This window comes from Gobio gobio (genome assembly GCF_949357685.1).
Source record: "Gobio gobio genome assembly, chromosome: 17".
Lineage (NCBI taxonomy): Eukaryota > Metazoa > Chordata > Actinopteri > Cypriniformes > Gobionidae > Gobio > Gobio gobio.
This window is the reverse complement of record NC_137110.1, coordinates 12,740,797-12,762,453: the sequence shown is the minus strand read 5'-3', so window position 1 is coordinate 12,762,453 and position 21,657 is coordinate 12,740,797. Positions and strand designations below refer to the sequence as shown.

At 38.3% G+C, this 21,657-nt stretch overlaps 1 protein-coding gene across 2 annotated transcripts; it reads left to right on the top strand.

Annotated features, from left to right (window-relative positions):
* Positions 1–1,495: 1,495 nt before the first annotated feature.
* Positions 1,496–19,716, top strand: rbm6 (RNA binding motif protein 6). 2 transcript variants are annotated; one of them, XM_079840296.1, is made up of 23 exons: positions 1,496–1,549; positions 2,203–2,313; positions 4,196–5,744; positions 6,064–6,153; positions 6,337–6,406; positions 7,742–7,815; positions 10,040–10,111; positions 10,242–10,530; positions 10,628–10,785; positions 10,895–10,995; positions 11,100–11,163; positions 11,449–11,533; positions 11,627–11,691; positions 11,801–11,924; positions 14,319–14,416; positions 14,501–14,797; positions 14,875–15,018; positions 16,009–16,080; positions 16,279–16,515; positions 18,579–18,653; positions 18,845–18,921; positions 19,026–19,077; positions 19,170–19,716. In XM_079840296.1, the coding sequence occupies exons 2-23, from the start codon at positions 2,267–2,269 to the stop codon at positions 19,260–19,262; spliced, it is 3,933 nt and encodes a 1,310-aa protein (XP_079696422.1). In that variant the 5' UTR covers positions 1,496–1,549; positions 2,203–2,266; the 3' UTR covers positions 19,263–19,716. The 2 variants fall into 2 exon arrangements, with proteins under 2 accessions (XP_079696422.1, XP_079696423.1); XM_079840297.1 differs by having other exon boundaries at positions 1,530–1,549; positions 2,186–2,313.
* Positions 19,717–21,657: the final 1,941 nt, after the last annotated feature.

Sequence of the window (21,657 nt, the reverse complement as noted above, 5' to 3'; positions counted from 1 at the left end):
ATTTTCTTTTACATCACGTGGATGGCCGGGTGCATGTGTGTGGCTAACCTGGGGAACACATGGCACCAGGATGCACTATGGGAAGAAGGTGTGGCGGCGGAGGCAGTGATGCTTTGGGCAATGTTTTGCTGGGAAACCTTGGGTCCTCCATCCATGTGGATGTAAATTTGATATGCACCACCTACCTAAGCATTGTTGCAGTACATGTACACCCTTTCATGGAAACAGTGTTCCCTGGTGGCTGTAGCCTCTTTAACTCTTTCACACTTCCACAAAGCACAAATGCTTCAGGAATGGTTTGAGGAGCACAACGAGTTTGAGGTGTTGACTTGGCCTCCAAATTGCCCAGATCTCAATCCAATCGAGCGTCTGTGGGATGTGCTGAACAAACAAGTCCGATCCATGGAGGCCCCACCTCACAACTTACAGGACTTAAAGGATCTGCTGCTAACATCTTGGTGCCAGATACCACAGCACACCTTCAGGGGTCTAGTGGAGTCCATGCCTCGATGGCTCAGGGCTGTTTTGGCAGCAAAAGGGGGACCAACACAATATTAGGGAGGTGGTCATAATGTTATGCCTGATCGGTGTTAATAATAATAATAAAAAACATAAATTATACTCATAATGCACATTCTTTGAGTTTTCTGAACGTGTAAAAACAAACTTCCCAGGAAGACTTGAATGCACCATATGGTACTAACACTATGATATTGCCTGAACAAAAGTGGTCTAACTGCATAGTGTTGCCCTGAGGCAACAAACAAAAAAACACAGTTTTAGTATATAAATAAAAACAAAATAAATATTTAAACAATCAAACATACTTTGTTACATGCTGATGCACATGCATATATTTTTTTTAATAAATGTATTTCAATTTAAACATGTTAAAAAGTGATATTTATCCAAGCAATTGATGGCACTGTGTCCCATGTGGCTTTGCTTCATGAAAGGACTGCTCTACCCCCAAACAAAAAGTCACACCCACTTCAGCCCCTCATTTCATTGAACAGACATGTCAGGTGATATTATGTATTTAAAAAAAATATTAAAAAAAGTTAAAGGGGCGGTGTGAGGTCCAAAAAGGTGGTTTGTTGCCTGAGGGCAACACTATGCCATAGAGGGTTAACGTGAACTAATAATAAACTGCACTTTGTTAATTTCAACATTTACTAATGCATTATTAAAATCGTGTTAATGCACTGTGAACTGACATGAACAGCTGTATTTTTATTAACTTATGTTAACAAATATTAACTAATGCTCAACCATGTTGTTCATGGTTAGTTCATGTTAACTAATGCATTAACTAATGTTTATTAACCAATACATCCTTATTGTAAAGTGTTACTTACTTTTTTGACAGACAGACTGACTGATACCCATTACATTTGCTGCTTTCATAGTGATTATTTTTGTTTTTAAAACGTCAATTCCCATAAGCCCTCATTCACCGGAAACGAAGTATGTAACGTTACTCAACGCTTCCGCCACTTTTTGTCGGGAAACCAAGAAAGGACCCTGCGAAAAGAACACCTCAAGCTAGGTGAGATGTCTTAAAATAGTTTTACAGACGTTAAAGAGAAGATGTTTCCATTGTTAGTGGTAGCTTTTTGTAAAAAAAATAAAAATGGATTAAAAAACGTAGTTTAATTCGTCCATATCTTCGTGAAATGAGGAAAATGTCTTGCTTGAAGGCTAAAGTTAGCACGTTAGCCTTCTAATATGAGGGCGGGATTCATTTGTGAATAAAGCAATACCCTGCCTTCTTGTTGATACATATTTGAGTTCTCAAAATAGTAGTTTGACATGATGCTCATGTGTATTACTCACACAACGATTTATTTGACATCTAGTTTGTCTTCATCGCCTTACTAGCCAGACGTATTGTGTTAGCATGAGGGGTTGACAACTTAATTTACTTGCTTTTCAGTCTGACACTCAATCCTAAATTCCCAATCCTGAAAATGTATATTAAAACGACTTTCATAAGACTTATCGTGTTGCTATGCAAATATCGCATTTCCCTTCCAGAACGTGTAATGGTGGATGAAATGCGTTATGGTATTAATGACAGAATATCATTATTTTCCTTTTCCAGTGAAGTATATTTGTTCGAATTGTGCTTATGTGTTAAATAGCAATAGGATAAATGACAAATGAATCGATCTTTAATGATCAGGTCCTTTATTTTCCAAGTGAAACGACGTTCTTCACGCGAAACTCGTGCTAAAAGGAAAGTTTCAAGGAGAGGAACACCACAATGTGGAACGGTTCAAGACCTGGACCACGAGGAGGAATGCCCTTTCGGTAAGAGATATTAAAGAGTTAACTTACTTCACTCCATTAAAATTCTGTCATTATTTACTCACCCTTATGTGGTTCCAAACACGTAAGACTTTCGTTCATCTTTGGAACACAAATAAAGATATTTTTGATGAAATCTGAGAGCTTTCTGTCCCTCCATTGACCCCTATGCAACTACCACTTCAAAAAGTTAATAAAGAGAAAAACGAATCCATATGAATCAAGCGGTGTAGTCCAAATTCTCTGAAGAGACAAAGCTCTCGATTTCATCAAAACAATTTGAAGATGAAAGTCGTATGGGTTTGGAATAACATGAGGGTAAGTTAAGTAATACTAATTAATGACAGAATTTTCATTTTTGGGTGAACTAACCTTTTAGATTAAGTACACATCTTTGGGTGCTCTCACACATTATGTCATCAATTGTTGTGTTCCTATTGGAGTGCAGTCATACTAATTTTAGGTTGAACATGCAACGTAAGATTTCTGTTAGAACTTTGTCTAAAATTACTCAAATGTAAAGTACCTGCAATTAATTGCTGCGAGTGGGCATTTCACTTAAAAAATTAGTGATTTTGCCACATGATGGAAGGAATATTTTATGATATTTGTCTTAGACGGCATACTTATGGGCAAAGTGTTCTAGGGCAGGGGTTTTCAAACTGGGGTCCTCCAGAAGGTTCTAAGGGCTCCCCAGAAAATTTCAGGGAATAAAAAGACAAAGCAAAAATGGATAAAGTCTACCGAACATTCTAACTGTTCCATTTCTAAATGTTTCTCTCCTTTCTTGCTGTATATATAGTTTCCAGAATTATAGTACATGTTTGCTTTGTATCTTTCTAATGAGTTTTACTCACTATAGTCCCCTTTATCTGCGTGTATACATTTATTGTTAAAGTTGGTTATACAAATCATTTTAATTGAAAATGTTCTTCTTCGGGTTTCTACATCCAAGATCCAACATGAAGCATAGCTGATTTAAGTTTGGAAACAATATGTTGTATTTATAATGTCACACTTACTACTTATCTAACAGTTTAAATGTTTTTTTTTCATGCATAAATATAGATGGATTTTAGTAAGGGTGTCCCTCATAAAAGGTTCATCATATTTGGGGGCCCTTGGCATCATAAAGTTTGAAAACCCCTGCTCTAGGGTGACATGACACCCTAGAACACATGAGTATGCCGTCTAAGACATATTTCATTAAAAAAATAAAATAATATTTATATATATATAATTTTTTTATTTTATGTAGAGTGGTCCCAAAACATATTTTAACTTTTAAGTCCCCATTACTATGGTCAGCAAAGATTACAGGGTCCCTGAGGGTTCTAAGGCTTTTTCATTTTGCTTTATCAAATTTAAGGTCTTAAAACAGCTTAAATATCTTAAATGGTATTTAAAAAAAGTCTTCAAGAGAACAGATAATTTATAATTAATTTTCTTAAAAAATGGTTTAAAGGTGAGGTTTATTAATTAATAAAACTTTTTTGAACTGTATTGTTGTTTACATCGTTTTGTGGTCATTTTACTGTTAAGATGGTTATCATATAAATATTAAATCTGATATTAATTTGATTTGTGCAGGTCTTAAAAAGCCTTACATATTATTTAAAAAAAACCTGCAGATAACCTGTGTTGAAGCAGACAAAGTATCAAACCAATTAGCCTTTATTTTCAAGAAATATATCTCAAGCACATTTATTAAAAAAAAAAAAAAAGCAAAACGTCTCACAAAAACACGTCTATTGGGTTTTATTGGAAAATGTTCATTGTTAATATGATGAATTACATCTTTGTAAATTTTGAGGAGGTTAATGTATGTTTTGTGAAAAAGTAAAAGATTGCAAGGTTGCACTAATGCATCTGATTTTTTTCGCAGTGGGGAACCTCGTGGAGGCATGTTTGAAGGCAGAGATGGGCCAATGCCAGACTTCAGAGGTCGAGACGGCATGAATATGGACAGGTCACCCATGGACATGCGGCGGTTCGACTGCCCACCCGATATGAGAGGACGAGACATGGGTCTTCATGACAGAGGAAGAGAGCCTTCCCGAGACTTTTTCAGGCCTGGAGATGAAATGGACATGAATTTTCGAAGGCGCTTCGAAATGGATCAGAGAAACAACCTTCAGAATTCTCCAGGCTTTATGGGACAATCCAGGCCACCAATGGATATGGGTGGCAGAGACATGCAAGGTGGTAATATGAGGGGTCTGGATGACGGATTCATGAATATGAGGGAGAGGGAGAGATTCCAAATGGATATGCCTGGGCTTCCCTCCATTGACATTAGGAGGAGACTTGCTATGGTGGCTATGGGTGGAAATGGCGATATCGGGGACATGAGAGACAGGGAGAGGTCACGAATGGGTGGCATTGATGGTTTCAGCATGGACATGCCACCCAGAGACAGACCGATGATGGATTTTGACAGACGAGGTGTCACTCCTCCTCTTAATCCAAGAGGAAGGTTTGAATCCGATATGGATATGAGAAACCGCATGGGATCCTCAAGTGATTTTAGGGACCAGCCTCCTCCGATGTTTCGAGACAATGATGGTGTTCCCATGGATATCAGAGGAAGACCTGATTTGCCTTTAGGTCGTGGTGGCCCAGAAGCCATGATCAGAGCCGATGAGTTGACCCTCAGGGACAGAGAATTCCCTGAGCCTGTCGACAGCCCCATGGTGTTCAGAGGGAGAGAAACCGAATCCCTCTCAGACGAGTGGCGCAGCCATGGCGTAAGAGACAGAGATTCTCTTCCGCCGATGATGGGCAGAGCGCCGCCACTTTTCCAGAGAGAGGCGCAAGATAAGTTCTTTAACCGTGGAAAAGATGGAGACCTTGGAGAGCGGTCTCCGTTCAAGGACAGAGACCGAGACAGGCAGCCTGGGTTTCTGGGAAAAGATAGCACAGGCTTTAATCGATCAGAAAGAGACTCCAAACTCCAAAACTGGGACAAAAATATTCCTAGTGATTTCCCAGGCAGAGATCCAACTCAGAAGCCCTCTCTTCTTCCAATGGACCCCCCTCTAAATGCCCCAAGTAGAGAAGGTGATAAACCTTGGCCAAGTGACCGAGATGAAAAGCCTGACAGAACTGCTCCAGTAGGAAGTAGAACTCCATATTTTCAAGACAAGAACCCGCCAAATCAAGAACATCTTTTCGCAAGTGATCGTGTGCCCTTTAAGGGATCCAGTGAAATGGCTTCAGATCAGGGACCACAGAAAGAAAGCTTGGTGTCCGGGCCAAAGGAAACCCAGAGTAATAGAGCTGAGCGACAGGATCAGGATTATAGGGACATTGACTACCGCACCGGCTCAGGGCGCAAATACGACTACAATCTTGGGGATCTTCAAGGACCTGAGAAAGACGTGAAGGAATCCAAACTGGGTCCAGCTCAAAGACCAGACGACTCTGGTTCTCAGGTTAGTTTTTGTCTTTGTTTTATGGGAAGCAAGGAAATCTCTTTTTCTATTCCAACTACAATTTTTTTTTCTGACTTGAATTAAGTATATATATATTTTTAAATATATATATATATATATATATAAATGTAAATTAAATTATTATAATTTTTTTTAATTGCCTTTTTTATTCGCCCATGGGGGGTAATTCTTATTAATTGCTTCTTTAATCGTTTATTGACTTGCATTTAAAACTTAATTTAGATTCAGACGCACTAGTATTACAGATCGACTTATAAATCATCTGAATATTTAAACTGCTGTGAATTTTAAAACAAAGGACCAGGATTACAGGAGTGCAGGTGTCCAGGAAAAAGTCTCAAAAACCATTTCCATCTCTGGAATTCCTAAAACTGCCACAATGCAACAGGTGAGCATAATTGTATTACTCAGACTTTGATCATTTCCATACTTTTAGAAAAATTATTCTTAAGAGATTTTTTTTTTAAAACAACACAACGCAAATTACTGGAATGATTGTCAAATGTAGTGTTTTTGTCTCTGACTGTAGCATTCTTTGTATTTACTTGAAATATTTCTTTTTATTTTATAGATTTTGGATGCCTTTGCAGTTCGTGATGGTGTGCCAATGCAAGGCATGAAAATAAAGGACGTCGTGCCAGGTGAGATTTTGTTCGCTGTAAACATTGCTGACCGATTCGCAACCACATTTCGCTATTCGCTCTCCGAATCTTACGCTCACTGTCTCTTTTACATCGATTGTACTTTCTGCATTTGAGTCGCTTTGCTTTCTAAAGAAATGCTCATCAGTATTCCGAACATGCTACAGGATCTCTTGTCCCCTTTCCCCATGTTCTTGTGCGGGAGGTCGAATTTTCTCTGAGCAGCTTCCATCTTTAAGGTGGTATGCGTTTGGAGGGAATTTGGAATTTCTTAAACACGGATCCCTTTATTAACAAGTCATTAACTGTCGAAACGCAAATACCAACCAGGCCTACTTTGTGATGGTACCAACCATCCCTACGAAGTGTTGCTGCAAAATACTCTTCTCTGGGTTCGTTTGACAAAGGTTTCAGTGGTTTTTGAATATGCCAGAATAGTTTCCTTTCTCCACAAAAGACTGTATCCAATCTACCAATATTCTGTTCAGTGTTCCCTGCAAAACCTGAAAATATAAGGGAATAAACATTTTTGGAAATTAATAAAAATAATTATTATACAATCATTAAATTCTGTAGTCAAAATACTTTTACAACTAAATTAGTTCTTCAGCTAGAAGAATCTTAAAATGCTTGTACATCTTAAAATGCTTGTAAATATTATCCAGACATGGTAAATTACTGCAAAAGTTATGGATTTAGTTTTTACTGTATTTAATTACAGAATTATCTTTCATTTTTCAAAGCATCTATAAACTGGCAGTGATGTTAATGTGGCATCATGTGTAGCCATGGCATCCCTAGAACTTCAATTCAATTTATTTGTATTCAAACTTTATATGATATATCAGTCCAGTTTTTCAATCCAATATTCCATGTGATCCCATACACTTGCTTCATTATACTTTATTTTTGAATTGTTCAAACTGTTGCAAGTTTGTTGCTTTTGCATGTGGGTCTTTTATGATGTGTTTTAGGTGTAATGTGATTAGACATATATTAGCAACTCTCAGTTTTAGTTACTGTAGTGTTAGATTAAGCTCTTTATTACACTTTGGTTCTCTTTTAACTATTACTACTATTTTGATTAATTTATTTATGTTTTATAAATGTACATCTTGGCCTCTGATGTGTCTCTGAATTGAGGCTGCTCTGTTTCGTTGTCACTGACTTGCTAATGAAATAAATTGTGCCAAAACAGGCAAAAGACATCCTGTATGAATTCGCTTTATGACATGTCTCGTGAAACGAACCACTGCTTTTGTTTCTCTTGAAAATTCTCCTATTTACCTGCATTAACTAACGCAAACCCATCTGTATTTCAAATGCTGTTCCCAGGTTACAGCTACGATACGGCCTATGTGGAGTTTTTAAACCTCGAGGATGCTGTCCACTTCATGGAGTCCAACAAGGTGGCCCATCCTCGTCCTCATCCAACGGCTCTGTCTGCTAACAGGAAGAAGGCTTGGGCCTGGGGAGGGGGGAGGTGGCTGGGCTCTGGGTGGGAATGGGGTAGATGGGTGACCTTCAAGGAAAGACCTTTCCCACTCATTAATCATGACCAATTAAAACACGCCTCTTAGTTTGCAACATTAGTTTTCAGACATAGCAAATGAGCTTTAGTGTTAAGGAATCCAATATTCTTTGATTGCCACATGCGTATTAGCTGAGTAATTGTTTTCGACGACTTGCACTGAAGAAGATATTGAATAGTTTCATGGCATACTGAGTTTGGAATTGGATTTGCATCTGTGCAACAAGTTGTGCAGCAACCATTTCTTCAACTCTTAGGTGGTAGTACACCAGACCATTGATATTTCTTTCATCATTTTGAACCATATGATATTTTATTTCCCTCATTTGTCCAACTTGTCATGGTCTTATGATCACTTTTTACTTTCTCCTTCTGGCACATTCTGAAGTGGTAATGAAGCAAAACTAAGCGTTCTTCTTTAGCCTCCTGTATTTTCTTAATTCCAATGATTCAACATTGGATTTTCAAGATTTCTGTGTTGACTGAAATGCTCTATGTAGCTTCCTTTTGTAGATTGTCGTATTTTGCTGGCTTTAAAGGAAAGTCGTAGTTGCTGTTTTCTCCTTTTTATATTTCTGATGAATAGGTTGTTCTACGATTGTAGGTGAAGCTTTATGCCACTATGCACACATACTTTTGCTGTCCACACTTATTTCCTCCTTATGGAGTTCCAGAACTGTGCTCTTTGGTTCTGCTTTTAGCCCAAAGTCTTTTATTCATCTTTGCCTGGATTGTGATTTCATCATCTTGAGTTTGGGCATCTTATTTCTTCCAGCACAACAAATTTGTTCTTTCAATTCCTGCTTACTCCAGCTTGACTGACTTCATGGTGGTGTGTCTGGATGTATAGAGATCCATGCTGATGTTTGTTTGGACATTTCAGACTTGGAAAATGTAGACTTTTGTGTAGTAGTATTTACGCATTTCTAATCAAACTTGTACTGTAAATATAAGGCGAGTACAACAACTTTGAAGTTTGCTTGGGTTTGTGTTGAGAGCTATTTGGCAGTTGTGCTGAAACTTGAATTCCCAGTGAGTTGTTCTGGTTGTATCGGCATATTATTTCCCCGGTTTTTGTTAAATGTCTGCCAAAGTACCTTTTAGAAAGGAATTTTGCTCAGGGTTCTTGTTTCTCCTGAAACTGCAAACAATTTCTCTGCTGGCCAGCTAGCAGGATAACTTAATTTAAAAAAAATTATATATATATTTTTGTATTTGATGCACTTAAAAAAAAAATAATCTACAACGAATCACTGCGACAGTGGTCCAGCAAGATGGTGGGTAAGATGATAAAATGCTGATCACATAGCACCGTTAGGTCACTTACCTAGAATGTTCTTTCAATCTAAAAGCTGAAGAGCTTTTAAAGATAAATGCTTTTTTTAAATTTTTTATACATTAGTCCATAAACTATAATCTTTGATCAGGTATGAACTGGTGACAGTAGAGAGTACCGGGACTTTTCCTGATGGGCCAGTCAATTTATGGACTGTCTTTTGAAACCCTATTTATAAACAGCATAAATGTATGCGATTTTAAAATGTGAAAGTTTGATGGCCTAGCTTATATAGAATGTCACTGCTGTTTTGCGCTATTTTCTCCTTCTCTTTAAAACTCAAATTCTGTGGCCGTCCAACCCATTATTAAAGTTAATCGTGTCCTAGTGGTGAACTTTTGCCAAGCTGCTCCCCTGCTATGTTTGCACCGTATTCTTACTTGCAAGAAGCCAAACTTTTCTCTTTATTCGTCCTGTTACGGATGATTCTTGTTTACTTTGACATCACTATTCCATTTGTAATTTCAGGTTAGCAATCACATTAAGGTGATAGTACACAAACCATATATAACAAACCACAAAGATTTTACTTACATTTTTCATATTGTAGTGTCTGTAAAAAAGGCAGATGGGAAAAACTAAAGTATAAAGTGAAATGTAGTCCAAACCTGGGCATAAGCAAAGCCCAGATCAGACCTGCCTGTTTTTATGGCCTCAAATGGGTTTGCTGGGCATTTTTGGAAATACCTTTCTTTTTTAAGTTGGGTTGGTTTTTTGGGAAGATGTCAATCAATTAGCATTAAAAGACTTAATTCCTGTTTTCTAGGGATCTGTTAAGGTTGGTGACAAGACTGCTCTGCTCAAATATATCCAGCCCGACAAAAATGTGAAAGAACAGGTGAGCTTCCTTTTTGGAAAAGCTTTGGATTGATATGGTAGAGATTTGCATTAGTTTTAACTATGATGCAACTCATCCACTAATGTGATTGAAATTCTTAAATGTAATAATTATGTCATTTGGATTGCAGTATCATGAACCACCAACTAAAGCTGCTCCAGCCAGCGATGACGGTTTATTACCAAATCCAGTCTTACCACTGAATATAAAGGAGGAAACCGGTGCCGAACCTGTGCAGGATCCCGCCTCTCAAGGTGTGTGGCAGAGAAGCTCCAATTTGACTCCGGAAGCATGGCAACAGCAAGTGGATCAGCAGCTACAACAGCAGGAGGTGGAGCAACAGACAGAGGAATGGACCAATCAGAGAGCATCACGCCAAAATTTGCAACATTCTGATCCAATCTTCAAGGAGAGCAAGAGTAAGTGATGTCAACAATGAATGACATTTTCTAAAATCAAAAGAAAAAATGAATAAAAGGTGTCAGATTGTTCTAAAGTTTCATGTCTTATTTTTAGCAATGATTATTAAGAACATTTTGCCCACCACCACCGTGGAGACCATTTTGCAAGCCCTCGATCCGTTTGCGTACCTGGATGAGCGCAATGTACGTCTGGTTAAAGGGAAGTCACCTGGATCCAAATGCTTCTGCTTTGTCGATATGGACTCGCATGAGGTATATTATTCCTTCATACAATATTATTCTGACTATAATATAATATCTCAAAAAGGTCAACGGTGTTGGTTGGTCCATTAGAAACTATACGACTCATTTTTATATACAGCATGTGACACGATTGGTGGAGCTGCTCACCAAACCCCGCCCTATCATGATTGATGGAGTCCGAGTTTATGCTGAGGTTGCCAAGCCTTTAAAAAACCAAAAGTAAGTCTCATTTTTGCTGGAATAAATCATAAGAGAAGATATTTCTATGTGAATAGTTGTTCGAGCTTAGAAGCTTTTTAAGGTAACTCGTCTTTTCACTGCAGCTATAGGAGGGACAATGATAAGTCAAACACTTCTCTCCTGGGTTTCCCTCCAGATGTTATGATGGTAGGTCATTTCTATGCATTACATAAGTTGTGGACAAAAGTTGTGATCAGACAGCTAGACACTGTTTTATAAGTTTGAGCTTTCTTTAACTTGACACATCATTTAAAAAAAAAAACAACAACCAATGTGTGAAATGCTGAAAAACATCAAAAATATATCTGTATTTGTATCTATATCTGTCAGAGTTCACTTCTATCTAGTGCCAAAATAGCCTAGTGTAAACTGTCCCTCGTCACATCAGATATCTTGTATTAAAGTTTCCATGTGTAATTTTTCTGTTTCTAGCAACAACATCAGTATCCGCAGCCACAGCAGCCATTTTATCCTCCGCCTTCTCATACAGCTATGGGTGTTGCACCTGCAGTGCAAGGTATATGGTCCTTTTTTTTTTTTCATGATTATGGTTTTGAAATTGATTGTAGAATAGTACATTTAGGGATGTGTTCTGTGGGACTTCCCGCAGGTGAACCAATGGGAGCGGATGCCACATTGTCTTCAGCTGGAATGCAGAGTTCAAGCTTTACACAGGTGATTTTCTTGTTCTACTTGCACAAAGAAAATTTTCAAGACAGGGTGGCCATTTTAAGCCAGGAGAGATTGGTTTTTGGACTGTACCTGACTCTCAGGCTGTGCACAGGGTGTGATGTATTCTGAGACAACAGCAATGGTGCAGTCCGGCCAGACAGCTGAGCGCCAGACGGCAGCTTTATCTGATGCTGCTCTCCCTGGAGCTCCGGAGTCCACTGACAGCTTCAGCTACGGTATGGCACTGTTCGGTTTAAAGGTTAACAGGTTTTGTGGAACGTTTGGAAACGCTGCGTTTGCCAAGGGCATTCATTTGAGTTTAAATCATGAATCGTGGTACTTTTTGGTACTCTTGTTAATATAATGTTTATTGTGCTATCTTATCTGTTATTTCTATATTTCAGCCTTTTTACAATAATTATATAATGGTCATTACCCTCATGTGGTTCCAAACCCTTAAGACTTTGTGTTCATATTCAGAACACAAATGGATATCTTTTTAATAATCTTATTACAGCCTAAAATCTGAGCCAGTTCTGTACTCTCCATTGACAAGCTATGCAACTACCTGTTTGAGGCTTCAAAAAGTTCTTAAAGAGATAAAACTAAATCCATATGAATCGAGAGGTTTAGTCAAAATTTTCTAAAGAGACTCGATCGCTTTATATGATGAACAGATTGAATTTAGTCTTTTATTCACATATAAACATTGATCAGCGAACATAAGAGAAACTCAACCTAATTTGCTTGACGCGTGAGAACAAACCGCTTGCGGAAGCTCAAACGTGCAGCGTAACACATGAGAATGAACCTCATTGGTTCTATCGGAAGCTCAAAACGTGCAGCGTAACACGAGAATGAACTCATTGGTTCTAGCATGCATGAGCTTCCGTTTATCATAACGTGTTTGTTGATGAATGTTTATATGTGAATAAAAGCAAAAATTACATCTGTTCAGCATATGAAGCAATTGTGTCTTCAGAAAATTGACTTAACCACTCAATCTCTTTATTAACTTTTTGAAGCATCAAAGTAGTTGTAGCTGTCAGTGGAGGGACAGAAATCACTCAGATTTTATTTAAAAGGTCTTCATTTGTATTCCGAAGATGAACGAAAGTCTTTACAAAAAAAAAACACATTTTACAAAACATTACTAATCGCCATCTTTGAAAGAAAGGTTGGATAACTTTTTTTTTTTTCTTCTCCTGTCCATAATTATTGATATTGGCAACATACCTATTACTATGACTATATATTACTATAGCACAAACTGTCCTGTGATTTTGATATGAATATATATATATATAATATATATGCCACGCTCGAAAACCACCCCAGGCCAATCGTGGCTTAGCAACTGTAACTAGGCGCGGAAGGTCTGTCAAGCTTTCGAGCGAGGGAAACATGCCGAAGCGTTGTGCTTATGGATTGTGCAAATCTGATATCTGATACATAAATCTGATGTGCAATTTTCGATTTGTCCTACCGTGTCAGATTTTCCTACTGTAGCGCAAAATTATAGCTATATCTATCGATCCATGCTACCGCTTTGGAAAAAAAAATACTGTGAGATAGCGTTTGTGACTAACTTGCGTGAAATAATTCAGTATAACTTTACTGAAGATTCTTATTGGGGAAAACGATTTTACAGTGCAAAATACCCCATCAGATTGTTGTGGATCAAGCAGTGGTGGAGAATATATAACTTGTATATAAAATATAAGCGGGAGAATGTTATCATTGCAAAGTGGTCAGGCTAATCTTGTGTTTATTCCACAAGATTTATGGATAAGCTGATTGATTTATAATTATTAGATTATTTTTTAATTTCACTTACCCTGCTGTGCATGAACATAGCTGTTCCTCAAGTTGTGTTTCCCATTTGAATGGTCGGCGTATAAGGCGGCTGCTGCTTGCGCTGGGATAGGCTTTAGCTTAAATTTTGATTAAATTATTCTCTAATCGGTTGCATATTATGTTGTAGATATATCCTTAGAATGCATACTGCACAGCAGTCCCTTTTGTCTTGCTCTCTTAGATATTTCACCTGTTCGCTAAAAATTACTAATCTCCTTGGGAATGACTGACACCGGCGCATACATACTGTGTGCGTCTCAATCAGCTCCCTAGAACAGCCCATTGACTGATTCCCTGATCAGTGCCCTGACTACTGAACTAGGGAGCTGATTGAGAAGCACCCACTGTAATAGACGTGCCAGGCACGAAAGCTTGTCAGGCGTAGCAACAGTAACTAAGGAGGGCGGGGCTTTGCGAAGTGTAAACTTTTTTTTTTTTTTTTTGAGTGATGACTCGAATATAGTTGAATCAGAGTTTTGAATTGATTCGTAAATCAGACAGTTTGAACCTAAATTAATTGAACATGTTTGCTGCTTAATTTTAAATCTGAAATGCTATTAAAACATCTGTCTTGACACTGTCGAATGTACATGACAGGCTGGAACTAATGTTGTGGTCTTTAAGAAACTTGATGAGTAATAAGGCACAGTAAATTATCATAATATTCAATAATGTTCAAAATATTGTGCATAGATGTATATTTACAGTATTCACTTGCCCTAGTTGAAGGTCATTTTTGATCTCGTCTGATAATTGTGCTCCTGTTACTGCAGGATCTGAGGCTCCGGATTTGTCAGCATTTCTTTACGATGCTACATCAGGCTTCTACTATGACCCTCAGACTACCCTGTACTATGATCCCAACTCAAGGGTAAGTACAGAAAATGGCCCTTTGATTCTCCTGATGAATAAAATACAATGTACAATGACTAAATGTTTATTTTTGCTTCTGTAGTATTTCTATGATGCTCAGAATCAGCAGTACCTGTACTGGGACAGTGCCACAAAAACCTACGTCCCAGTCCAGAGCTCTTCCACTGATGTTCACGAGCCACCCCCTGAAGTTGGTATTCCCGTGGCAACTGTTGCTGAGGTCATAGCCGCACCCATCACTGAGGAGGAGGTGAAGGTGGTTCCAGAGGTGGCTCCAGAGTCCGTGGCAGAGGGACAGTCGGAAGATGAAGCTTCAACACGTGCAGAAAAGAAAGAGAAGGAAAAGGAGGAAAAACCCAGAAGTTTAGCAGCTTTTAAGGTACTAACATAATTTTTATTAGAAATGACCAAAACGCTGTGTTCGATCTGTGAGGTAATTTTGGATCTGATCATCAGATAATGAAAGACATGGAGCGATGGGCAAAAATCCAGAACAGACAGAAGGAAAGCGTACGAGCTCCTTCACCTCTCCTCAGGTGTGGAGATGACCAAAGGCCTTCAAAGGCTGCTGATGCAGCCTTCGCCATCTTTGAAAGAAAGGTTGGATAGCTTTTTTTTTTCTCCTGTCCATAAATATTGATATTGGCAACATACCTATTACTATGACTCATATTACTATAGCACAAACTGTCTTGTGATTTTGATATGAATACTGTAAATCGGATTTTCACTTTGTAGATGTTAAAACGGACAAAAAAAATATCCATATATATCAAAGGAAGGAACCTGGGCCATATTGAGAGACCAGAATTACTTTTTGACTTGGTCCACTAAGCAGCCATCCAGAATACCCTAGCAGTGGGTGGGGGTGTCATATAATTTTAGGCCACCTCTGAAATGGGTCATACCATTGACATTACCTACAGTTAAATTAAATACGCTATAAAACCTCAGTCATGGATGTGCATTTATTGCATGGAACTTTACATGTATGCATGGAAACTTAATGTAAGTGTTTAGTATCCATGTGCAGAGTTCAGTTGAGTGACATTTGCCCTCTTTAATGCTGTTAAATTGAATTTACAAAGCAACTGTTTGCTGAAATATCTACAACATCATTGAGAATGTGCTGCAAATAATGATTACCTTTCACTTAAACTGATTGGGTTGCATGTGCCATGTTCTATTTTTATCTGTCGGCAAAATATTGTAGCACATAGTATTTTTAGTCTTATAGAGTGTTGTGGGTTGCAGTGTCCCGTAAATTATGTCATTGGACTGCATTTGAAATCTACTTTCTCTCTCCAGTGCTTACTCGTGTCACTCCCCTCATCTGTTTTCACTGACATGCTTTAAACTTTATTCTCATTTTTATTCTAATTCCTAGCTTCCTCGTTGATAAAGAATGGAAATGCAATAGGCCAGACATATCATGTTTTTAAAATTCAGTAAATTGTCGGTTAACAGTGTCTAATTCCACCCTTTAGTCATTGGTTTATAAAAGCCTAATAAACTAAAGCGAAGTTTAAATCTTTCTTTCAAACATTTTAATGTTGGTTATTTTTCCATAATGTTTCCTTATTCATATAGGTCTCTGGTGCAGATGAATTATTCAAGAAGCCTCTTGCTCCTCCAAAGCAAAAAGATGAAAAATCATCGAAGGTGAGTTTACAGTCTTTAGCATCAACAACACACACACATGCACACAAACAAACTTCATGGGTTCAGTTTTCCCAAACAGCTAAAAGAGCACACATTACCTTGACCCTGATTGATGAAGGATATTTGATAACCCACACTAAAGCAGATTTACAGCGAGTGTCATTGTAGATCAAAGCCTCTCCCTCTGTGTGTTGGCAGCGGCCCATGGGCTCTCTTGGAATGTTGGCGGCCGACTACGGGGCAGGCAGCGATGAAGAGGAAGAAGAGAAACATGAGAAGCAGGAAGCTGCACGACCCACAAAGAGCCAGCCGCTGGCGGACGAGAAGGACGACAGGTTGACAGACTGGAAGAAGATGGCGTGTCTACTGTGCAGGAGGCAGTTCCCTAATAAAGACGCTCTGCTCCGCCATCAGCAGCTCTCAGACCTGCATAAGGTACCAAATCTCTGACTAAAACTTTTATGGTCTTTGAGGTAGGGCTGTAATCTCCCAGTCGATTAGTCGATTATTGGTCGATACGTTCTGGCTCGACCAAAATTTTGATTGGTCGATTTTTTTGCAGCGTTCATTTAATTAGTTTTTGCCGCGTTCATTTAATCAGTTTTGCTGCGCCGCGTTCATTTAATCAGGTGGAAAGCACTAATTGCTAATGGGGGTGTTTTCAGAGCACCCCTGTTTCACTGGTATCAGTCTGCCTTCAGAACACCCCCATTGTTTTCACTTCTTTTGGATTAGCCCAACCAACTGGCGAAGAGAAGTCTCTCGCCCGTCCTTTGTTTTTCATTCCCCGCTGGCTCAAACGCACGCCAATAGCGGTAAACTTGAGGAACGCCCATCAACATACAGCGTCACAACACCACGCTTCAGTCGTGCCGCAAAAGTGGATCTGTACTGTCCGTTTTGCAGCGTTCATTTCATCAGTTTTGCCGCGTTCATTTCATCAGTTTTGCCGCGCCGCGTTCATTTCATCAGGTGGAAAGCACTAATTGCTAATGGGGGTGTTTTCAGAGCACCCCTGTTTCACAGGTAACAGTCTGTCTTCAAAACACCCCCATTGTTTTCACTTTTGGATTAGCCCAACCCACTGGAGAAGAGAGACAGATTGAAGAAGGCTAGTTTTCTGTAACTTATATTATTTATTTAATTGTGAGAGCGTTTTTTCTGCTCTTGATCTGGCTTGTTTAATAAATATTCATTTTTTTATTAAAGTGGACGTGCCTTTTGTGTTTAAGAGTAAAAACTTTAAGTTAATAGTCTATTCGTGTCTCAGCCGCGAAGCTGAGCTCAGCTCCTGTTCGAGCTGCACAGTGCGGCTGAAATTGTACTGTCTGTCAGTTATTATAATACATATGACAAAAACAATTGTCTAAATTATGTTGCATATTCCTCAAAAGTTATTGTGATGATATCTAGCTGACAATAGTACTATATTTTGGGAAATCATAGGCTATGATATTGCGCAGGTGCACGTGATGCAACGCTGTCAGAGCTGACACAGACTCGTGTGTCAGACTCATTTCAGTGCAAAATAATCAGCTCAAAAACTATTTAATATACTGCAAATAGCCTACTAGTTTTTTATGTTTATTTATAATTCATTTATGCAGACAACAAGGCTACCAAGTACTGCGCACAGTGCGCAGCTAATTATTTTAACGTTTTTTTCCCTAACGTCATTTTTAGTCGATTTTTAGTCGAAAATTTCAGGACTTCAGTCGACCAAGATTTTCTTTGGTTGATTACAGCCCTACTTTGAGGACTGTTGACGTAATGCAAGGTCTCACAAATCGATTATTAAAATTATGTAGAGAAGAATTGTTATTGCATATTATTGTATGTATTATTATATTAGGGCACACTTTATAGGTGTCTTTGACTTCTTAACATTTACTGCATGTGTGTACAAGTGTGTGGGTCTGTGTTCGAGCGTGAGCGTGTGCGCAAGGCTTGCATGCGTGTGTGAGCGAGGCTGCGAGTGTGTAAGCATTATTGTAACTAAAGTACACTACACTTGTAACTTCAGTACACCACAGTTTGATACGCTTTTAGTATTTACTAGTGTTTGATAGTTTTAAATGGTTCTGTCATCTGCTGTGTTCAGACTTAAATGATGTTTGCTACATTCAGGAAGTGTACTTTTTTGGAGCAGATGCAATAAAAAGGAGTTCATATATCTGACTGATTGTATTCATTGGCAAAAATGTAGCCATGTGCACTAATATTGAACATGGAGGATGCAGCGCATCGTGATATCATATCAAATCGTTGACATGATAATCGTAATCGAATTGAGAAACCAGTGATGATTCACAACCTTAGTAATTATAATAATACAATGTAAAAACATATATGCACATAAGGGCATTGTATTAAATGATCAATTTAAACATCAATTTGTACATAGTAGTTAAAGACACCTAATATAAAGTAAGACGTTATATATGTTCTAAAAACTTGTGGGTGAGGTTTTGACCACTTTGTTTTTGTCTGTATTTTAGCAAAATATGGAGATTCACCTAAAAATCAAAAGGTCGAAGAGAGAACTTGAGGCTCTTGAAAACCAGGAAAAAGAGGTATAATTTTCCCTTTGTCAATTATGTACATCTGAATCATTTGTCATTTTCTAGTAGATATTTAATAATTTCAGGTCAGCATGGACTTATAAAGTAAATAAATCAAATTATTTTCCATGATTACAAGTATATTCTCCATTGTTTTCTCACAGTAGCCTGAAATGATTCCCTTTTGAACCCATGTCCTTTAGATGAAAATGAAAGAGTCGAACGGTTCACCTGAAGCAAAAAGAAGAAAGCCGCAAAACACATGGGCTGGCAGTTCAAGGTTTGTGATTTAGTTTTTCCTGTATCCTAATACGTTTAAACTTGGCATTGATATGGACACTCATACCTGAATTGTGACGTGTGACATGGTGGTTGTTGTTGCAGGGACAGTCATAAAGGCAGCGAGAGACCAGGCTTGGGTTTAGAAACTGTTGAGGTGAGTGTCTATTCAGCTACAGGATGTCTTGAGCTATGGCAGTTGAGGGTCATCGATTTCATCTGCTTTCTCTCTTTTGTTTCTCACCAAAGCGGAAGAAAAAGGAACCCGTCGTCTGGAATCATGCCACTTACAAGCAGGCAGTTCGGAAGGCCATGTTTGCACGTTTCAATGAGCTAGACTGACGGTGAAATGAATGCACACAAAAGAATTTGTGAATATATATATATACACACACACACACACACACACATTGTTGTGTGGTCTGTTGGCAGCTCGTTCCAGGCTTTACTCTGAACTGATACAAAATTCCTGGAGAAGCTTATTGTGACTGACCCCTCATTTTGTGGAAATGGTGATGTGTGCCTGTGTAAAATGATTTATTTCCTAGCAGCCAAATGTACTCTTATGTTTAATCATTTTTTGTAGCTCTATTCTTCAGGGCTTTTTTAAAATATTTTCTCATTTGATAATGTTGTACCATGTTTTTCCCCTTTTTTATGTAGTAAATTTAAGTAGTATTTCATTTGTAAAATGAAATATTTGAATTTAAGGAGCCTAAACATTACTGTAGTTTGTCATTGGGTCAATAAACTGCCTCAATGTGACTGAAAATAAACGGTTTGTCTGTTGTCTTTATATACAGAGTTTTTATTTTTTACATAAATACATCTTATTTTTACTGCTTGTGGTGGTCTCAAAAGTGTCAGGGGTCACTACAAGAGGATAGAGCCCGTTTCCGACACCCTCCTCCAGGTGGCAGTACATAACTATTGTCAACGCTTAAATTTCACATTAAGCCGCACCTCAGAAATGTCTAATGCTGAAAGAATGAATCTACACATGCAGTCTTGAATTTCATCGATACTTCATTAAGCCTTCCCCCTTGGCTTTATTTTCCATTTTCTTGTGGTTCCTTCGTAGAAGAGTGCCTCGAGTTAAACTTGAAAGTGATGCATTGACGGTAACCGTGCTTTAGTTCACTGCATGCAAAGGCAGAGATTAGATTTCAAAGTTCTACAGCCTTCACCGAACCTTTTAGTGCTTTGTTATAAAATGTTGAACTCGTGTAGTTTGTTAGAGCCAATAACCTCTGTGCGACATGAGTCTTCATGTTTAAGCATCTAATTCAGAGGTTCCTGGAGATCTATCTTCCTGCAAAGTTCCAACCCTGATCAAACGCAACTGAACCAGGTAATGTAGATCTATGAGCACTTAATAATTACAGACAGGTGTGTTTGATCAGGGTTGGATCTGAACTGGAACAGGATTGGGCACCCCTGACCTAATTTAAATACATTTATGTGCATAACATGTACTTTTAGAAGCGTATGTTTGGGTCAGCAGCAAGTAATACATCAGCAGAACCTGCAATAAAGATCCATCGCTCTGACATTCAATGAGCGTTTGATCCTTTTCTTGCTGGACAAATAGTCTCTGTCCATTGAGTTTGAGCTTGTTGAAAGAGAGGAATGTGGACTGTTTGTTTTGGTCAATCATGCTTGAATGATTGATCAGGCGTATAAGACCATAAAAAAAGAATAATACACCCCAAAAAGGTTTCTTTTACACTTCCACCTCCCTTTTCAGTCGCAGATAAAAGCTGATAATACTTGTGTTAGGGTAATATATGGACGCCGCGTCCAGATCTCCACAGAGCAAATTTTAGTACTCTGTTTTTTATCAGACTCTGCTTTGATGTGTAAATGGCTCTTGCCTGTAGTCATGGTATAATGTAGAGCATGTCAAAGGTCGGCTTGCTTTCCTTCCTCCTCATGGTTGTTGTCATCTGTAATTGCTTTTTAATTAGTCATTCTTTAAAGGAGAGCTTGCAAATGTCCGTTTCAGCCAGCTTCTTTTGAAGGGGAGAACTTTTGTCGTATTGAATCTTCTCCGAGTTTGTTCCCATACATACTTCTCAGCCTGTTTCTGTGTCTATGGTTTAAAGAAGTCCAGAAACCGTGTCCCAGGGTGAGACTTGTAGGATTATCCTTTAGTTCACAGTGTGAAGTTAAATTACAGCTAAAATAAGATAGAAATGTGCAATGTCCTCAAACATAAACATCCATCGGTTTTATCGTTTTTGTATAATTTTATCGTTTTTTTATAATGGACATTTTAAATGACAAAGTCATTTCTAAACGTTTGTTTCTAGTTTTCCACCTGGGGCCTGTTTCAGAAAGGAGGTTCAACCAACTCTGAGTTTAAACCTGAACTCTGAGTTGACTTACTCTGAGATGGGAAACTCTGAGTTTTGGGTTTCAGAACAGCTGAATTGAGGTAGTTCAATCAACTCTGAGTAGACTGACTCTGAATTAAGCTCATGCACTCCAACTATGAAAAGCCACGATCAATGGAGCTCCGAAATTACGATTCACCATGGCAACAGCACCCAACAAAAAGACATTTGCATACTTCCAGGTCAATACACAAGTTTAATTCTTAATTATTTTAATGAAGTTTAATTTTCATGGTATCCAAAAGGCAAACAAAGAATGTGGCAGCAGCTAAAAATAAAAAATAAAATAAAAACATAATTCAATCAGATAAAGCTTTAAGCATAAAATGTTCATGGGTGTT